The sequence below is a fragment of the Rhea pennata genome, chromosome 5 (assembly GCF_028389875.1).
Source record: "Rhea pennata isolate bPtePen1 chromosome 5, bPtePen1.pri, whole genome shotgun sequence".
NCBI classification, from domain to species: Eukaryota; Metazoa; Chordata; class Aves; order Rheiformes; family Rheidae; genus Rhea; species Rhea pennata.
In genome coordinates, this window is record NC_084667.1 from 5,359,035 (window position 1) to 5,380,233 (window position 21,199).

The 21,199-nt window shown below is 37.0% G+C and overlaps 1 protein-coding gene across 3 annotated transcripts in view; it reads left to right on the top strand.

Annotated features, from left to right (window-relative positions):
- Nucleotides 1–12: 12 nt before the first annotated feature.
- HECTD1 (HECT domain E3 ubiquitin protein ligase 1) overlaps nt 13–21,199 on the top strand; it is a 62,125-nt gene continuing 40,938 nt past the window's right edge. For all 3 annotated transcript variants that reach the window (XM_062575928.1, XM_062575931.1, XM_062575929.1), the window contains exons 1-6: nt 13–123; nt 2,265–2,552; nt 16,184–16,418; nt 17,350–17,577; nt 20,191–20,472; nt 20,679–20,949. In XM_062575928.1, the coding sequence (XP_062431912.1) occupies nt 2,413–2,552; nt 16,184–16,418; nt 17,350–17,577; nt 20,191–20,472; nt 20,679–20,949 (1,156 nt within the window). In that variant the 5' untranslated portion in view covers nt 13–123; nt 2,265–2,412. The remainder of the gene's footprint in view (nt 124–2,264; nt 2,553–16,183; nt 16,419–17,349; nt 17,578–20,190; nt 20,473–20,678; nt 20,950–21,199) is intronic.

Consider the following 21,199-nt stretch of genomic DNA (forward strand, 5'->3'; position numbering starts at 1 on the left):
GGAGCGCCATGGACGCCGCTGGCGGCCGCCTGTTCCGGGGCCCGGGTTGCTGCCGCCGCCGCCTCGCTTGCCCGCGGCGCTGAGGAGGGGTCGGCTCCGGCGAGGAGGCTGCGCGAGGCCGAGGTGAGCGGCGGGGCGGCGGCGGCCTTGCGCTCGCTGCGGGGCCGCGGCGGCGGCGGCGCCAGGCCGGGTCACCCCGCGAGGCCTGCGGCTCGCCGGCAACTCGAGCGTCGCTGCCCGGGCGGGCGGGCCGGTGCCGCCAGGCCCCGCGGCGGCGGCGCCCGGAGCAGCTTTCCGGCGCCGGCCGAGGGCGCCGGCGGGGGCCGGGGCGGCCCGGGGCGGCCCCTCCGCGCCCCCCACCCCCGCTGCCCGCGGGGCAGGAGGGGCCGGCGCGGCGCGGCCCGCGGCTGCTGCGCGTGTGCGGGCGCCGGAGGCCGCCGGGCGGCGGTAGTTTAGCTGTGGCCTGGCCCCGTTTCGGCTCCGGCTCTGCCGGGAGCCGCCGGCTCTTGCGCGGCTCCGTTTTCTGCTCGGCTGCGCGTCTCGCTGCGCTCGGCGCCGGTGCGGGGTGAGGGGCCGGCAGGTGCCTGCGCCGAACTTCTCCCGCTTTCCCCGGCTCGCTTAAACCTCGACTTTCTGCTTCCCGTTCCCTCCTCCCCCCAGGGGAAGATTATTATTATTATATATATATATTTTTTTGCTTTGAAAAACAAGTACCACAGCTGCAGCACGGGCCCGCTTCTGCAGGCTGACGTCGGTTTTTATCTCGGCTTGGAACAGAAAATAAAGTCTGTAAACAGCTGAGAGGATCATCAGCGCCTGTTCAAAGCCTAAAAATAAATTTAGTAATACTTTAATTACTTTTCAGAACTTGCAGTTTAGAGGCACGGCAGCAGTAATAACATGCCTACGGTGCAGGCGATAATTGGATGATCTATAATTTCCGTGTGGTCCTCAGTTATGAAATAAAATCACGTTGGTCATGCTTTGGTCACATCTTTGGGTGACAAAGCTTTTGTGTAGCTGATTCAGTGTATATCTCTGCACATAATCCAGATTTGTGATTCCCTTTTCTAAACTCCTTTGTGCCCTTGGTGAAGTTATTTTTTAACTATTAACTCGTTAGCAGCAAGTAAACATTCAGGCAGACTTTGTCCAGATTGAGCTTCCCCTTCCCTGCCCTTTCCCCTATTCCCCAAATTAGTGAGTGAGGACACTTTCCAGGATTTCATGTTCAACTACAAGCTTGATAAAACTAATTCTTTTAAAAAGCTGTATATATTTATTTGGTTTTGTATGTTTAATCGGTATAGGTTGGCTTGTAACATTTTTTAGTTTTTATATGAAATTAGTAGTTGCATTTGCTCCATTCTTGGCTGTATGCGATGAATTTGCCTATGCGTTAGTAAAACACAAAGTAACAAATAAGCACATAGATCAAAAATATCTCCTAACATTTTAAAGGGACTTTTTTGGTCTTCAGCTTGCATGTACAACGATGGCATTGGGCCAACAAATAATGTTGTTTTCCTTATATGTACATGAAATATGTGAATTATTCACTGTATTTTTTTAAAGGCTATCAATTAGGTATGTTTAAAAAAAAGTTCAAAATGGAAGGGTTTCTTAAATTAGCCTTTTTTTTTTGCTTTTGCCTTAAAAGGCTTGTTTTTCTCACGTGTTATTTTAAAAGGTGAAGAATTCATGAAACTTCATAAAGATTTTCTGAGTCTTTAGTTGTAACTTACAGTTTAAATTGGTTTAGTTTTAGTTTTTTTCTTTTTAATTAAAAAATGGTGTTTTATATTTGAATGCTTGGGTGATGAGATGGTCAATCTTTAGGAAAAGAGAGATGCTTTATCATAAGGTGATATTAAAAGAAAAGAAGTGGGGAGGAGGCAAGACATTTTATTTGTCTTTGTGTTAGCTTTGAGAATATAAAAATAGCTTAAGCACAATTTCTCTACTGAAAATTTTAATTATTTTAATTATTATTATGTTATCCTATATATAACAGTGAACTTTAAGACTTGCTTGATTGTCAGCTGGAACTAGAGATTTGTTTCCAATGAAATAGAAGAAAAATGATTACTGTTTACTTGTGTAAAGTTTAAACAGTGATTTTTTTTTTTGCTTGTTTTTTTTTATCTCAAATACATAGAAGCTTGCTTAATTTTGGCCCAAAAATATGCAATAAATTTCAGAGAGGAGCAAATCTGAGAAATTTAGAGTAGATTTTGATAGATGTGTATGTTCTTTCTTTCCAGGTGAAAACTGCAAAAGCCCGAGGCTGGCTGAAAAGAGACATTAATTGTTCAAGGCAGACTAACTTGACTACAATCAAAGGATATTTTTGGTACTTTTAATTTAAGTAGAGGCGGCTTTTTTTTTTTTTTTTAAAAAAAAAAAAAAAACATGGCAGATGTGGACCCAGACACGTTGCTGGAATGGCTGCAGATGGGGCAGGGAGATGAAAGGGATATGCAGTTAATAGCACTAGAACAGCTATGCATGCTGCTTCTGATGTCAGACAATGTGGATCGCTGTTTTGAAACGTGAGTAGTTTTGCCATTAATTTATTGCTTGTTGTTTTTGTTTCTCAGTAGTTGTGTATAAAATTTAACATTCCTAGAAGCTTTCATACTCTTGAAAATGTTTTTACAGACCAAACTTAAACACATATCACAGAAAGGAGTTATGAGTTTCTGTTAATGTTTGTGTGAAATAATCTTTTCTGGTTAAAAAACATTGTGTCGTGTGAATGATTATGTCTCAGAATGGGTGCTGCCTGTGTGATTGTTTAATTAAAGAAATGTATTCAGAGTCTACAGCCATGTTCCTTTTGCAGTGTGGAAATGTTTTTTTTTTTAAATAGTACAGAAGAACTTTCTATAACTTTTAAATTATAATGATCACACACACATTTAAGCGTCCATACTCTTGCAGAATGCTGCTCTTGTCAGATATAGTAGCTTTTTCTGATGTTTACAAATCAAAACAAACAAACAAAAAACCCCCGACCCCACAACTATTACCCTGTGTTCACAAAAATATTTTGCCCCTTCCTGGAAGAAGCCTGGAAGAAGCTTCCTGTTCATGCCACCCACCTATCCAATTGTAGTTAACATCTGTACACCTTGTACAGCAGTCTGTGTTCTCACTCCTTTTTTTTATCTCACTGTGCAAAATGTTAATGTTACAATTTCTGTTACTTAATATTGTTACTGTGGATTAATGTTATACTACTTCCTGTAGGAGTGATGAGTAGTGCAGAAAGGAGGTAACAAAAGTATAAACAAAATCAGAGCTTTTAAAACTTTCTGGTAGCGAATACTCTGGTTTATGCTCTAATTCTTTTTCCGTATCTATTCTTTTCCCATATCTACTCCTTAATCTAGTCTTTCTTTTATGTTTTTTTTTCCAGATCATGTTTTGATTCTCTTCTGCATCTCCCTGCTTTTCAGTATTTTTTTTGTCGTGCTCACTTTCTTTTCTTTTGCGTCTCATGGTGCGGCCAGAGCTTTTCTGATAGGCCCGGTTTCTTAGCAGTGTGGGTTGAGGAGCGTTTAAGAATGTAACTGGTTGTTACAGTGTTTATTTCCAAAGCCCTGAAAAAGAGAACAGCTTCCAGGCTCATCTCAAAAGCCATTCATGACTGTACAAGAGCTCTAAAATTCATGCATCTTTAAAATTATAATTTGCAATAGTTACATAATAGTGACTATGGTTTTGTACATTGCTTTAAAATTTGAGATTGGCAGACATTGGCCTGAAGAGTTTACAGGTAAAATCTTGGATTGAAAGAGTTTTACAGCAGGGAGATGTATTTGACTTTCCTCTCTGTCCCTTGCAGTATTGATACTGATGCATTGCTTTATTTTTCAGACTGGGAAAAACTCATTTACTGACTTCTTAATTTGACTCTGTAGAAAATAATCTGATAGTTTAAGAATGACTTTTTTTCTTGCATATTTAAATGAACTCTCTTCTTCAGTCTGTGCTGTATTGAACAAATGCAGAGGTTTGATCATAAGCATTTGTAAGGATATCTTTTTTTTATTTGAAAATTGGGAATGAAATGTCCATTTATAGATATAAAATAGTTGTGATTTTTATGCATTTGACTTAGAACAGGCTTTTGTCTTAAGATAAATCAATTTAAATAGTTCAAATACTGTTTTGTAAAAGTATATATAATGAATCCTCTATTATTGCAGTCTTGTGGTGTTAAAATTAGTTTTGCTATCGGAAAGAAGCAGCACGTTAACGCCATTTGACATTTTAATTTTTGTTGTGAGCCATATTATGTATTTAATTTTGCTGGTGTCCCTAGATTATTGATCTCCTAGTTACAAGCATCCTGCAAAGAAAAACAGTAAAATATAAATAGGGAAAATGTTATCATATTTCTCTGCCTATTTGTATGATTTTACTATAAGGTTGGAAAATGCTAGTTTTAGTTGGCACTTTTAATACACTGAAGATATGGTTCCACCGAATGTGGTGAGCTGACGTAATAGCTCATTACCCTAAAAAGGGAGATCCCCCTCTTCCCGTCACTTTTTATTTTATTTATTTGTTTTTAATTTCTCTCAACCATGCACTTACTTCGTTGCAGCGTTATTGCTTATTGGACTTCCCTAACTCACTAAAAGAGCAAGTTACTCTCTAAACCCCCAAAAGAAGCTGGATAGTTTTCTGCTGTTAAAGTGAATTAAAGCAGGTGGTGCAATGGCACCTGGTAAGCACGGGAGGTAGCTGGAAACCTGGAGAAGCAGAGAAAGGTGCACTTCCCCATGGAGAACTATTAGATTGTTTCAGGTGTCTGTGGTATCACAGCCTACATTTCATAGGGTCTTTATTGGAGGCTCTGTAAGAAATAGATTGTCTTGAAGTATTTTTAAAATCTTTCCAAGTGATAGTTTAGTAGTCAGCAGTTACATGCTGGGAAGTATAAGTAAAAAATTCCTTGATAGTTTACTAACATTGCTTTTCAGTAATGTTTTAAAAGGAATTATTGCTTGCCTAAGTAGGGTATTTACTCCCTGACAGAAGTGTTGCCAAACACACTTTTCAAAAACTAATCTTGAAAATGGCTTTGTTGTATGCCTAATTTATAACATAGACATATTTTTCTGGTGGTAGGAAACAAATCTGTAAACTTTAAAACATAATTTGTTCTGTTCAACAAAAAGAGCATTCCTAAGTTTTTATATGCTGTTCAGATGTTATTTAAAGATCATTGATTTGTTCTTTGCTGTTAAAGATGGTAGTTAAGGAAACTAGGAAAACTTTAATCTATTGGAATAAACATCTGGAAAATGTAAGGTAAAATTTTTTACAAGTCACTTTCTTGGAGATTGAAATGTGACAGTCTTTCAGAGACCAGTGAGAGTGACTTTCATTAGTAAGCGTTAGTCCTCTTTTACATAAAAAATGATTTGGTTTTATGATGTAAACTAAGAAAAAGCTTATAATTTTAATGAAGTACAGCTAGTAATCACCAGCTGCAGGTGGTAAGGACTGGCAAAGCCATGAAACAAAGACATGAAAAATATTGCCCTGCCTTTTTCCCTAAAAGCACTGCAGATAAATTTCTTCCAGATAAACTTCAATGGTGTGTTTTATGCAGGGTTAAGGGCAATATGGAGTCTTCTCACTTTGCAAAGAAATACTGGTTTTGGTGTTTGAAGTATGTTAAAATGATAGATTCAAACTTTTACATCATTATTGCGGTAAAGTAGTAGGGCCAGTCCTTACTTTGCAAAAATATTTTCAAGGACATGGTGTATTCTGAAACTAATAATTTGTTTCTATAAAAAAGTAATGGCTATTGAAACTACTGTTTCTGATCAAGTCAGAAAAAGTAGTAGATAAAAACACATATCAAATAGTTGTATTTTGTACAGTGTTCCAGCAATATTGCAGCAGATTGCAGGGTGTGCAGCCAATAACAGAAAATGGTGCCAAGCAATTGAAGTTTCTTTGCTTCTATCCAGGTTTATGTCTGACATCTGGTCAAATTATTTTTAGTGTTACTCATCTATCAAAATTTTTTTAAAAAAAGTGTTGTATTCATCTTCTAGTGATAATGAGTCACAGGCACTGTTAGTCACTTAGCATGAAGAATGGCAAATATTTTAACAGCAGCAAAAGCCAGTAGCTTGAACTGTAGCTACTTTGAGTGGAGAGAATAGTTCTGTTTAGCTATTTTGCTCAAACTGCTTAAACTTAACATGGTTATAAATGTTAGTCCCAGTTGTACTTAAACTGTATGCTATTAAGTTAACTTTAACAGGAGTTTTAAATATGTATTTTATATAAACATTATTGAAATAACACTTTTAGTGTTTGAGTTGTTAAAGGTGATTTCAAAGAATCTTAATGGTCACAAAGACCAGAAAAAAAGATTAGATCATCTAAATTGACATCCTCTGTTCTGTTAGAGACCCCTGTGTTTTACCTGGTTATTACTAAGCTGAGTAACTTGTTTGACAAAAGCATGATTTGTAACTGATTAACACTTCCAGAAGGACATCCTAACTCATTTTGAACGTATCAAATATGATACAAAGAACGTATCTTTGTTTTGCTATTTAATATATTGCTTGTTTGACTTCTGAAATTTGCATTTTCCTATTTGAATTTGTCAGACTTCTGCATTCTTTAATGAGCAGTTGATGAGAGTATCTTTTCCCACTGGACTGAAAAGCGATACCACTGTTGCTCTGAATGTACTTGCACACAAGGATCTAGTCACTTCTTGGTCTTCTTTCCCCTCCTAACTCTTCAGTTTTCAAGTTGTCCAGAAATATATTCCAGTGTTGGCTTCATCTTTTTTTTTTTTTTTTTTTTTTAATAGTGGTACTTTTTCCTTACTGCCCCCAGTTAGACAAAATTTAGATGTTTCCAAATCGTTGAAGTATCAGTAGTGTCATCTTTAAGCACTTCTTGTTTTGTTCTGTGGGTTTTTTTATAAAATTGAAATGATCTGTTTTTGCAAATATCACACAGAAGATGGGTGTAACATTTCAAGGCAACAAGTTAATAACTTTTTGAAAGACTCCATCTCCCTAATACACTGGTTAAGAGCAATAAAAGGTGCCACAGAGATTTCAAATAGAGCTCTTCCTTTCTTGAATGACTGTGCTATTCAAATTGTTTTAAATATCAACCTTTAAGGAGGCTTCCTATGAAACATAGCTCACGTAAGGTAATGGGGAAATGGAAGCTTTTTTCTGTAGCACTACAGATGCATGTTATCTTCTGAATCCAGTTATACTAATGGAGACTAAATTCTGCCGATGAGTTGATATTTTCCACTAGCCTACTTAAAGAGCATTTAATAGGCAGGTCTCCTGCTTCATAGGAGACAAAACTAGTCAGCTTAGCTCTAACTAGCAATTTCATTATCTGTGGTAGTATGCGGTTTTTGTTTTTGTTTTCTTTTTCCCTCTTTGTGTCATTTTTATTCTCATTGAAATAATTTGTGTTAGTGGCAATGCTTCAGGTTTAGCATGCTTTGCTTTTGAGTTTTGTATAAATGCTGCAATATGTTTTGCGTATTTGTTGTAACTATAAGGTAGAGAAGTCCTTGTTTTCTGTGATGGTGATAAATTTAAATAATTTGAACATACTTTTAGATTAAGTCTCTTTTTGATCACCTGGACTTTCAGGAGACGTACGTGGGGAGATGTGGGTCTTTCGGCACACTTAGAAAATCATGTCTAATGTTTCAATTGTATATTTCATTTTGAAATGTTAACAAATTTAACGTGTACTTGAACCGTTATCTGTTTGCAGAGTGCAGGCTGTACCTGGTGCAAAACATAGGCAGAAAACCTGTAATTTCAAATTCTCTAACTCACCAGCTGTGATTGACCAAATTTCAGCAAAATATTTACAAAATTGTGGGTAAAGGAGAACAGATGTGGAATGGATTACCCTGAGGCATGGCATATCTTTTGTAAGATGCTGAAAAATGCAAATGGAAACTTAACACATCCTTTCTAAATTTAATAGGAAAGTTATCTATGATTTCTTCAGAACTCACCTATTCTGCAGAAGCTGTTTGTTTTTGCCTGCTTTATTTCATTTGTGATGTTTTCTACCGCTAATGTTTATTGAATGTGTAGCTGAGTGTATGCAACACATTCCCTCCTAACAGAGGACTCTTGGAAGGCAGTTCAGGTATTTGTCATACCAGTGCTAAAAGTGACAGACAGGTGAGGTTTTTTTTTGATGGTGGGCAGAAAGGTGATGATCTAAGTGCATGGTATTTGGAGAGACATCAACTTCTGCTCCTGGCACTTCTCAAGTCTGGAACTTGTAAGAACTACTGTTTCCCACAGAGGCAAGATATGACTGACAGCATCTTGCTTCTTTGAAAGTTAGCATCTCCATGCTCCCCTTCATTTTTCTATGCAGTGTTCTACTCTTAATTCTAGAAAGAAAGTGGAAAGGGTAGAAATAAATTGCCTAGTTGATACTTGCCCTACAGAGTATTTGTCATGGAAATTCTGTTTCCTTCTTACCCTCATCCAGCTTCAACCAGAGGCCAAAACGATGTACTGAGCTTGTGGGGAAAACTTGTATGTTCCTAGCTACGTGCATAGAATTATAAGAAAAGCATTAGAGAATATGGGGTGCTTTAGTGATGTTATAGTGGAGTTGTCCTGCTTTATTATATTTGGTAGGCTGTTTGGAAGTGCTTCTAAATGTCAGATTAGAACTCTAAATTACGTTCTTTTAATTTCTATTAACATGGAATTTCTACTGAAATAGATGCAGGATGTGGTTAACTCCATAGCTTTGTTTTATTGGCCTGAGCTGTGACTGCAGCTAGAGTAGAGGTTCTTACTTGCAGTTTATGTAAGCTTTCGGCGGTAGGAAAAATGAATTATGAGGAGAGTACTTTTTAGGTTTTGGTGCAGTGATAACACTCATCTTGAAATACAGTACTTGTATTGAAGATCAAAAACTTAGTTTTGAAACTGCTGCTTTATAATTGTAAAAGTTAATTTGTTAAAACACTTTTTCTTACACTGTGGTAAAAATCCCTAAATTTGCACTTAATTTTAAATTGTGTTTTCCTTGTGCCTTTAAAATATGATACAGCATCTATTAGGTCTCAAATATGTAGAAGTTTTCTGGGCTTCACTTATTCTGTAATTGCATTATTAAAGAAAAGTACAATGTGTAAGTATATAAGAGGTATGAAATTTCTTAAAATCGGGCAGGAAAAGCTTTTTTGTCCTTTGGAGAAGTGTAAATTCAAATGCATAGATTTAAGTATTATCATACATTTGGTAGGTCTTATTTGCTTTCACATGTTTTAAAAATAAAGCAATAGTTAAAAAAAAAAAAAAAAATTTACTTTAGTAGTAAATCTCTACTTCTGCTACCTAACACTTGCCAATTTGTAGGAAGAAGTTATGCAAGATAGTGTGCAGAATTTAGTGTGCGAAAGTTAAAATCTGTATTACTTCTCAAGCTCTCAAAGCTTTATCTTTTTAAATATCAAGCTGATTCTATCATACCATCACAGATGTGGAAAAAAGCGTATAACTTGCTGTGGCTACAATATGTACCATTAAATTTGGAAAAACAAAACAAAGTTTACAAAATAAATAGCCAGCTAAGGGAATGGAAGACTGATATGTGTCTGTCGTCTTTGTTTGCCTGTAAAAATACGCATTTGCAAACAATAGTTTGGAGACACGTTAAGCTTACAGAATGCTATGAATGTTATGGAAATGTTTTATTTTTAATGTTGAAAAACATGTTGCAGATGAATTTTTTAAAAAAATCACATAATGAATAACATATAGCAGTGCACTCTTTATAGAGTAAATAGTAAGCAGGTAATTCTGTGAGAAAACTGACATAGAAATACAACTAATTACTTTGGAGCAGGGTTATCTAGGATTAGGATCAGTTCCTGCCGATTAGTTGAAATGACCTAGCAAATGTTCTGGAGATGGACACAGAAGAATGCATACTGGCAGTGCAGGTAGTTCTCTTATGGATAATCTTGATTACTTTGTGCTTTTTTTTTTTTTTTTTTTTTGATTCATGTGTGGAAACAAAACCATTTTTAAAAAAGGTAAAAAAGGCAAAGTCTAAGATTTGGAATTTCCTCCTGTTAAAAAGAGCCTCCCTCCCTCCCTCTCCCCCTCCCCCCAAATCCACAGAAATAAGCAACAGTCATTAAGCACAAATGTTAGAATTACCTTTGCTTAAGAAAAAATCACAGGCTGAATGTTCTTTGAAACTTTGAAGTTGCATAATGTGTCATGCAATATCTGTTTTCATCTAACCCTCTAAATATTATACGTTTAGTGCTATAAAAACAGCATCTTTTATTCTTCATTCTGAGAGGCCATAACTGCTCAAAGACTTCATCTGAAATGATGTTTTACCATGAAAACTACAAAAGCCTGCTAAATATTGTTTGATATTTTGAGAGATTTAAAAAGGCTGCCTTTAATATTACTTGCTAAATAGCTGTTTGTAGTAAACACAAATATGATAGGCTACAGAACCGTTTCTTGAGCTATATGAAAGTCTGTGAGGACAGGGCTGATGAAGGAGCACCCGTTGCATGCAGGAACACTGTGCAGTTCTCAAGGCTTGCGGAAGCGTAGGCCCGAAGAAAAACCTCGTCAGTAAACTGGTCTGTCAGCAACCAGCACCTACGGAGACAGCGGTTGTGCTGGAAACTAATGCGGAAAAGTGTATTTCTCTTCTGTGGAAGAGGGGAAAAAGTTAGCACGGTTTTAATCTTTTGCAAATACTAAATGTATGTGAGTGTCTATTCAGTGACTTCTGATCCTGAGCACCAGAACCCAGAGTGGATATTCTGAGTCAAGTCCAGTCTCCGGCTACTGAATATGATCATATCATAGAATATCTAAAATATATTGATAGCTGTCTTAGACTAGTTGTTCTTCACTTTTTTTTTTTTTTTTTTTAATTTGAGGGACAGATGCCGTAGTCAGCAGCTCATAAATATACTCTGTGTGTGCAGTCCTCATGGACAAGAACTAAATTCTGTTGTTCTGTCAGCTGTTTCATAATGATTTATTTGGTTAGAAACTGTTTCATAAGAACTAGTTATTTAGGAAAAATATGGTGATGGATATTTAAGCTTTCACACTTCTAACTGGTCTCTGTAGATGGTATGTGTTGCAGAGCTAGCACAAGTGCTGGCAGGCAGCTGAACTTGGTTTGCTGCTGCTGCTACTCACATGTCTTGAACCGGGACTCTGAAGCCAAAGGTTTGTCATATGACAAACTGTATCCTCTGTATCCAGCAGTTACTCTGGAACTGAGTGATACTGTCTAGCGCTAGAAGTAATAGTGTTAATGTTTTGGGGATGCAGTTGGTGGGTTGTTTATTTTATATATAAATATTTTTAATCAACAATATCTTTAAAGTACTGCAGTGGTTTGTTTTAGCTAAAGCTTTTGAGCTCATTTAAAAGATAAATCATAATTAGAGAAATTAATATACAATGCTGATTTTTACTTCCTTGGTATCTTTTTACACTGCCAGGCTGCAAAACCAACTGAGTCACTTCCTTTGAGACACTGAGTCTTCACTCAAGTTCAAGTTGGCAATGGCAGGAGTTTACTGCTTTACTGCTATAGTTATATGAGACTTTTGCATGCCTATTCATGCTCCTATTCAAAAAAAAAAAAAAAAAATGAGAAATGTGATACTGATACAGTGCTATAAACATTATAGTAATCTAGTTATATTGATGAATTTTCCTAGCCTTTCTTGACAACTTATCAATATTAATGTTTAGACAATATTTTCAGGTCAATTCAATTGTCCACAGGGGGAGAATGTGTATTAAAGTTGTATATCATGGTTTTTACTGCCTAAAATACTCATTACTCACTTTAATACTGAAAGCATAAATTTCATAAATAATAAATGATACAGAATCAGCACTTCTGGAAGTTCTTTCTTTAACACCAATACGTGGAGCAGAGAATACTGAACAACAAATTCTATAATCCTAATGGATTAGGATGTGAAAGGTAAACACTGATACTGAATAGTGCTTATTTCAGAATTTACTCTATTTACCAGCCAGTCTTCCAGTAAGATCTTTAAAAAAGGATGATGGAAGCCTTGCAAGATAATAAGCAGCAAAAGCTCTTATCCCAAGAGTGCAGGAATTAGACTGTGTGGACATCCAGAACTGAGAGACTTAGACTGACTGGTAAGAGCAGTGGTGTTGGTCACAACATAATCTCACTAACACACTGAGTATTCAGTGACAGGGTTTTTTTGTTATCATATTTTTTTTTCTGAAATATGTTACTACTTTTAGTTAATATCATATAGATCAAAATAACGTGATGAAAATAGTTTTGGTACTGGCAGGCTTTGAATTTAGAAATGATGCACATTGCTTTTCTCCTCAATAGTTGTTTCGGCCTCAGTGATGAAAAGTTTGGGTTTTTTTCTGTCAGAAATCAAAAGGATCACCATATCAATATATGGAAGTGTATTACAAGATAAATATTGTTTGATATTTATCAATTTATCAAACTTTCCCATCAGTTTGTTTAGTACAGTAGTTCTGCCCTTGGACTCTCTGCTATTCCAAGCATTTTTGGCAGCCCTGTTTTTCTCATGCAGACAGCTTTGTTGGTGATGGTGAATGCGACGGGTGGCCCAGGTGGTACAGATGCTCCTGAAATGTTCTACTTCACTGTCTCTCTCAAAGCACGCGTTAGCTGTAAGCATAGTCTTAATTGGAAGACCATTAGGCTGTGGATGGTTGATAGGGCCTAATCATCTACAGCAAATATTTGAGACAGTATTAGGTCCCATGAATCTACCTCAGCCTGCTGAAGAACGCGAGTAGGGATTTACCGTGCCCTTTAGTGGAGTGACACATACATAACCGAGCATGTCTGACTCATTCTTTGGCTCCTTCTCGTGTTGAGTGTGTTACTTGGTGCCAGTAGGCGGTACAGAAAAACAGAGAAGAAAAAAGAAAAGCTGATGCTCACAAAAAAAAAAAAAAATCTTTTCTCAGGACCTGGTTGCTAGAGTTGCTTCAGGTGTGCAGTGGATTTCTCTTCCCTGTGCTGCCTTTGCTTACATTTCAGTAACAAGGTACCTTTATTCAAGGCTGGATTGTGTAAAAACTCTGATACTACCTGGAAAGCAAAGTGCACAATATTGAGGCTCAGATACCATTTACTGAGTAAGGGCCAAGTTTTCCCTGTATGGTACAGTGCCAGAATGGAGCGGAGAGAAAGGCAAACCATGCTTTGTAGGGGTGCTGGATGTCCATGACAATGTTGCCTTCCATCTCTGGTCGTGTGCTGGGGTTCGCTTCTCTTCCTGCCAGTCCTTTCTCTTGCACTTCTCACACATGCATGTTTCTGTCCCTGAGATACGTAGAGTACCCGTGGGTAGCCTGTGTAATAGCTTAGTGCGGATTTGGGGATTAGAGGACGATCTCTGTAAAGCTGACCTATGTATTTGTCTTTCTGTAACATACAGATAGTTATCCACATAAAAGATTCTACAGCATAATGACTGAAGTTCTTCAAAATATGACATCTCTACAATTTTATAATGGTATTATTCTACCCACCAATTTAAGAAGAGCGTGGGTAGAGGACTGCGGATGTTTTAGTATGCCCTTCGTTGATATTGCAGACTCATAATAACTAGGTTCTGTGTGAATGGCAGAACTGGTACTTCCTGCTCCCTAGCTGTCAGGAACTTCAGCGTCTGCCGTGACCTGAAAACACTTTGTTAGGCAAAGGGAATCTGAACTTGTTTGCGTAGGATGCACGTGTCCCTGTGTAAATCTGCGTGCCTCCGTAAGCCTCCCGGTGTAGCCATTCTTTGTGGAGCGCTTCAACTGGAATGCTTCAACATGGTTTTTCTCGTGAAGTAAATACAGCAATAATTTACTGCATAATATTGAAGTATGCTTGATTTTTTTTTTTTAATTTTGTGTTGTTTATTTTTCATTGAGTTGTGTTTTGATTATTTCCTCTGTAAGGAATAGAGTTTCACAGTTGTGTTAATCCCTCTATTTAGGACTGCCGCAGTCCACCTGGTTTATCTGGTGGTGCTGTAAATTTGCTTTTTCTTCAACTGCTTCTCTTCATTCAGTCTAATCTACCAACACCCAGACCAAAAATTTTTGCAACAAGTGTCTTTATTACAGAACCACATTTAAAGTAGGATAAGCCCTCTTGCAACCTTCAGTAAGACTAGTAGCACTTAGCATGTAGTTTGGCAGAGTACAGCTTCCTCTTGCTTTGAATGTTACTGCTCTGAGTAGAGCAAAAGATGACATAACTCTAGAGACTTCGTGCTAAGATAGCAAGAAGATCATTTGTTGTCTTCTGATGTAAGACAAAAATTTCAGTTTGGTTTTTGTCTTGTTACTATTAATAATGTAATATTAATTACATTAATAATGAGTAAGATGTAGTTTATGCCTCTAACTTCTGAATTCATAAAAGCTGCAATATATTTTGATCTCTACATGCTTTTGAAGAAAGTTTGTTCAGCTTTGAAGTTTAACAATGCTCAAATAGTGTTAAAAATATATGATCTATTTATATGAACTCAAACTACTTAAGTCATGTGTTTAGAACTTGAGGGAAGAGTTTAAGAATAACTTACTGCCCTGGTTGAGTCTACCATTTTAGTGCAAAAGTATCTCCAAAAGTAATGTAAAAGTTCTGCCAGTGTAGAAATTTTTGCCCCTAAGCCGTGCTCTTACAAGAGCATTGCTGATGCAGTGCACTGGCATTTCTATACTGACAAAGCTTTCAGTATAAATGATGAGCTCTTAGTAACTTTCTCTGTATGTTTGCTGTATCTGCTGGGTAATCGTTTCTCTGTGATAGCTGTTTTGGTGTTTGAGGAAAATTTTTTTTCTTCTGAATTTTTAAATTTCTTTTGTCAAAAAATATATCCAAGTTGCATTTATGCTGCAGTGATCAATTAGAGATAATAACCACTTACTCGTTGTGATTTTGGTGAGATTGCAGGGTTTGACGTGTTCTGGGAGAAGATCCCCAAATGTACAGTGGACAACTACTCTGAAATGTTTTGGAGAACTGCATAGTAAAGATTATTATTTCAACATTTCTTTATAAACTATTGAATCGTAGAAAATAACTCCTTATTTTAAGATATGTCTTGGTAAATTTTAACTTGCAATATAATGTTTGAAGAACACTGCAGTTCATAGCAATGTTTTAGACTAACGCAGCATGTATCACCTTTGCTTAGGTTTTCCCCAGAGACACACACACACACACACACACACCCCTTTCTCGGACGTTTTCTATCGCTGCAGTAAACAATCAGTGTACTCAGTTATTCAATTATTGCTAAGTGGTTGTCCACTATTTGAAGAAACTGGGTTAAGGAATAGCTCTATGCCTGAGAACTTTTGGTCTGTCTTAACCACAGCTGCCACAATTTTGAAGAGGGTTATGATGACCATCCAGTTGTTTGTCCCCTATTTTGACAAGGGGACGGAAGGAGGACTCTTAGAGCTTACCTTTCTTGTTAGGAAGTTAGAGGAATGTTCTTGACCTTCCTTTCTGCATATGGAAATAAGGCTAAAAATAAAAAGAAGAGCCGGAGGCTACTGGGGCATGGACAAAAAGAGAAAATATAGAAGTAAGCTAAATAAATTAAATACATTCTCAGTGTGGTTGGGGGGGAGGAGAAGAAACTGGAATAGTATGAAGAGGGAAGTAAGAATATATAGAACAAAAGAAAGAAGTGCCTCTCAGAGAATGAAATTCTGAAGCAAAACCAAGATTTTTAATCCCTACATTGAACATATTTCATGGTTAAGTAACATTTCCTGCTTACAATAATGAATCTTGAAGCTCTGGGAAATACATTCTGAATGGTGAAGTAAGGTTAATCCCTAAAATGATCTCCCAAAGGGATAAATTCTTTTCCCCTGCATGACTGTAAAACTTCAAAAATATTTTTCTGATGATAATAATAGAGCTGCTTTTTAGATTACGAATTTGTATGTAAGATGCCTGCATATAAACAAATGGAACAGATTCATGTTTTTCCCACTGTCATTAAATGTGAAACTATACAAAATCTCTTAATGTAGAGGAACTTGCACAACTTAGTAGTGACTTTTTTCCCCTACAGATGCCCTCCACGAACGTTTTTACCAGCACTGTGCAAAATTTTTCTTGATGAAAGTGCTCCAGACAATGTGTTAGAAGTAACAGCTCGTGCCATCACTTACTATCTGGATGTATCAGCAGAATGCACCCGTAGGATTGTGGGAGTGGATGGAGCTATCAAGGCACTTTGTAATCGTTTAGTAGTTGTTGAACTTAACAACAGAACCAGCAGAGATTTGGCTGAGCAATGTGTGAAGGTAAGTGTTCTGAAGAACCTTCTGTTTTTAAGGAGCTGGAAAATGTGCTGTCTTGGAAAAAATCTATTTATATTATAAAAATGCGAAGCAAAAACTTCCTCAGTATGTTGAAACTGCACATGCCAACTATGTTTCTCATGTTTATTTAGTCTGATATTCTTCAAAACGGAGGTTTCTTTTAAAAATGAGTAGAAAATCAAAGTGTTAGAAGAAAGTTTTCCTTTTTGTCCTCTAGAAATATGGCTAGAATATTGAAATCTAGTTGTATGCCAAAAAGGGGCGAGATAATTACTCCACATGTAGGTAAGAAATTAAAGCTTATACTGGCAGTCTTTTACGTTCTGCCCATAGTGGAAGAATTATGTGCTGTCTCTTCAGTAACACTAGACATAGCTCCTCTGTAGGCTTGTGAAGTCATCATGAAAACTGGTGAGGCCCTCAATCTCTTGCACTGTCCGTAGCGCATAACTCATGATCATATAATAACATACAGTCTAAGTCCTTAATTACTATAGCCTCATACTTTGTGCGTGCATTTCCTGCACCTTCGTAATTATGCTATTCCAGTCTATCCAAAAGTATTTCACTGAAGTACTGACATCGCAATATTCTTAAAAGTTTCTGAGCCCTCAATTGTGTGTTATCCAAAGACTTAATAATTATCATTTTCTTTTGAGTATTATTGTCTAGCTGTTTCTCCTGATTACCTGTGATACGTGTGCTCTTGAGGATGTTCTTGTATTTGCCTTTGTATTTCAGAGGGAAAAATAACTATTAGTTACTGTAACTACAACTGCATTGTCCCCTTTTAAATATTGAGGAAGACAGCTCCTCTGCTGTTTTGTTCTTTAACCCGCGGTGTAGATAGATGTAAGCAAGTAACTGATTTTTCATGTGTACTTAATTATAATTGAACTTCATTTTGTCATAGGTGTTAGAATTAATCTGCACCCGTGAATCAGGAGCTGTGTTTGAAGCTGGAGGGTTGAATTGTGTTCTGACATTCATTCGTGACAGTGGACACCTTGTTCATAAAGATACTTTGCATTCTGCTATGGCTGTAGTGTCCAGACTTTGTGGCAAAATGGAACCTCAGGATTCTTCACTAGAGATCTGTGTGGAATCACTATCTAGTTTATTAAAACATGAAGACCATCAGGTAATGTAATAGTTCGTACAACATGCTGTGAATTTAGCCTCCATCATGTTTAATAAATGAATGATTAGATTTGCATTTGGTTTAAGTACATCATATCTGTGAGAGTTAAGTCTTTTGCCTATGAGCTAAATCTTTTTTGATTTACTCTTGTATCATTTTGAAAGAACCACTTAGAAGTAGGGCCCACTCTTCTTAGGGGTCTGTCACACACGTCATTTGAGGATAAGCTAGGTTATCTTCGTGGGTGGTGTGGATTGTTGTTGGTTTTGTTTTTACATTATTTTTTTTTCTTTACATTGCTCACTGGAGATAAGATAGCCACAAGTCTTCAACTGTTTTTCACTTTATAATATGCTGGGATGCAGTTCCTGGGATGGTTAGAGATCTGAACAACTGAGAGTACAAACTCTAAGGAAGTTGGTCTTTGGCAGTCAAGCTTTAAGATAAGCGTGCTTAAAAGTCAAGTAACCCAGATGATAAGTAAATTTGTACTAAAATTCTTGAGAAATAATGTGTTGTATGAAAGAAGCCTCAAGATTCAGTACGAATGTTGATGTGTCAAATACAGATTTGCCTCTCTGAAGCCTTTTATCTTGTTTTTGTTTTGACTGATATGTCATCCTGTACACTCTTAGGTTTGGTCACTTTGCTGATCCATGCATGCTGCTTTTTTTTTTTGTTTTGTTTTGTTTTTTTCCCCACCCTTCTGCTTAATTTGCAGTTTATGAAGAGAAATATAAAAACTGGTGTCGCTCATACTACATGCTAAATAAGCAGAACCTTTCTTCTATTTCTGATAGAGCTGTTGTGGTTAAAAATTGGTAAATTATGTAGGGATTACATAAAAGTTGGTGGATTTGAAGTCTCAAAAGACACAAGTAGTTACTATTTTAAATTGAAGAAAAAATCCCTTGCAAAAGATTGCTGATAAATCAGAATGTTTGGCATGCTAGGGTGCTGACAGAAGTTTAGCATGCATCACACATCATCATCCTTCAGGAGAGGCTTTGTTTTTTCCAAGTCCTTGCAGACTTAACTGTGTGGTTGAATGGCTAATACACTTAACTTGTGTGTCAGTGAGGAACTATCTTTAAGCCCTAGTGCTGGCTGACTACCGTTTTCAAAATCGGCGGGTTAAGAAGTTGATGGCTTCTTAGGGACTAAGCACTGCAGTAACCGAGAGTTTGATTAATAGTGGGTAATGTGAAGAATCTTTTACAGAGCTTGTTCTGTTCTACTGCTTCATGAACTGCAGAGATAATGTTTAAGAAGGCAGACATTTCAGAAGCAGTTCTTCAGATGTACCTGCGCAAACCTCTTGTCTGAAAGATGAAGATGCTTTTAGTTTAGCATGTAGTTTAGATGAGAGATGTTGAAGGCAGAAACCTCCTTTTATTTCTAACACTGACTTGAAAAGTATGTTGGGCATTTTTTCCCAGGCAGCTGGCCAGCAGTGCTTTCTCCCAGATTAAGAGGATCATCTGTAAGCTTTGTTTGTACAGTATCATTGCTATAACTCTTTAATGAGAAACCTAAATTTGGGGGTTTGTATTTTATTGTCAAAGAAATCTTTTCCATATCCTTGAGTGAGGTGCTCTGTGGACAGGCTGGATATCTAAGGGTAGAAGCTGCATTTCCCAGTTTGTCCTATCATTAGGCTGGGTATAATTCCAAAATTAAATTTACCTAAGAAAAGCATGTATGCCTTTAAATAAAAGTTCAGTTCCCGAAAACTTCTCAGTCAATATGATAATTTGGCATTTCTGAGTTGGTGCCTCAGCTAATAGCTTGTTTCATAGATTTTCTTTTAATAGAAAGCAACAATTTTAAATATTTTATTAGCATTAATAACACATGTAAAATTCTAATATATTAGTATATTTCATATTATTTTGTAAATATGGAAGATATAATTGAAATGGTCTTGATTGCACTTTGAGGACCAAATTTGAAATTTAGTAGATGTAAGAAAGGAAGTACACATTTATTACAATGCATTTTCTTATTTTATTTTTTCTTTGTGCAACTTTGCTATTAGAAAGTTGCTTTAACAGATTTTAACCTCAGAAGTTACACATTCACTATCTGAATACCAAGCTGCAGGTTGTTTTTTCGACTACATAGTCAGAATGGGTAGTTCGTAGTGGGGAATATAAATACTTGCATCCTCTGTAGGAACAACATATATAACTACAGATGTAAATATGGGAGTACAAAAACTTTTTAAAAAATGTACCTTCCAAGTTTATCGAATATTGATTTGGCGATTTGGTTGTTAGATGTGTTCTTCTAGGTTGGTTTTGGTTTATGCTTGTATAGTTAAGAGACTTGCAAAACTGGACTTTAAGCAAAGGAAAATAATTTCCTTGATTTCCTTATATCATTATTGCAGGGGGAAAGCAGTACAATCCTTAAATAGGCAGTTCAGAGCACTGTTAGGTTTCTGCTCTGAGCTGCTAGCTTAGGAAGCCTATCTCTCTTCATTGACTGTGAAGTGAACCTAGGGATATTGGCTTCCTTTATATATCTGGTGTTCTTGTGACTATCTTCTTGGCATCTTCCTACCTTAAGTAACAGATTTTGAGTACCTATTCTCTTGCACTTCTGTTTTAGGTTTCAGATGGAGCTTTGAGATGTTTTGCTTCATTAGCTGACAGATTCACGCGGCGTGGAGTTGACCCAGCTCCATTAGCTAAGCATGGATTAACTGAGGAATTGTTGTCTCGCATGGCAGCTGCTGGTGGAACAGCATCAGGACCATCTTCAGCTTGCAAACCTGGTCGGAGTAGCACTGGAGCACCCTCTACAGCTGCAGACTCTAAATTGAGTAATCAGGTGTCAACTATTGTAAGCCTGTTGTCAACCCTGTGTAGAGGCTCTCCAGTAGTAACACATGTAAGAAATACTTCTACACTTCAGCTCTTCATTTTCTTATGTGTGTATTTTTCTCTCTTCATATACTTTTGTGTTGCCAATATATTTTAAAGTTACTTTTTAAAGGAATAAAAGGAGAGATTTCATATGGAAATGAAACCCAATTCTGATAGTATTTTCTAAAGCCCTGTATATTTTTTATTGTTCAGACTTTTAATTATTTCCAGGATCTCCTAAGATCTGAACTTCCAGATTCTATAGAAAGTGCGTTGCAGGGTGATGAGAGATGTGTACTGGATACCATGCGATTAGTAGATCTTCTTTTGGTGCTACTGTTCGAAGGGAGAAAAGCCCTGCCAAAATCCAGCGCTGGATCTACAGGCAGAATCCCAGGATTGAGAAGACTGGATAGTTCTGGGGAACGTTCTCATCGGCAGCTGATAGATTGCATCCGCAGTAAGGATACTGATGCACTAATAGATGCTATTGACACAGGAGGTAAGCAAAAATACTTAAAAAAAGAAAATGAGATAAGTGAAATATCGTCCAGTTCTTCATTTTCATAATTCCTTTTGTCATAATACTCAAGATATTTAGCTAGTGTCATGAAATCCTTTATGTTCAAGTTCACTAGTTCATAAGTCATTTATATACAAGTTGTTTTACTCTATTTAATATGCAGCAGTTCTAGTTGGCAGTAATTCCCATGCTGCTTTTTAGTTTTGGATTGCAGTTAAGGATATGAATG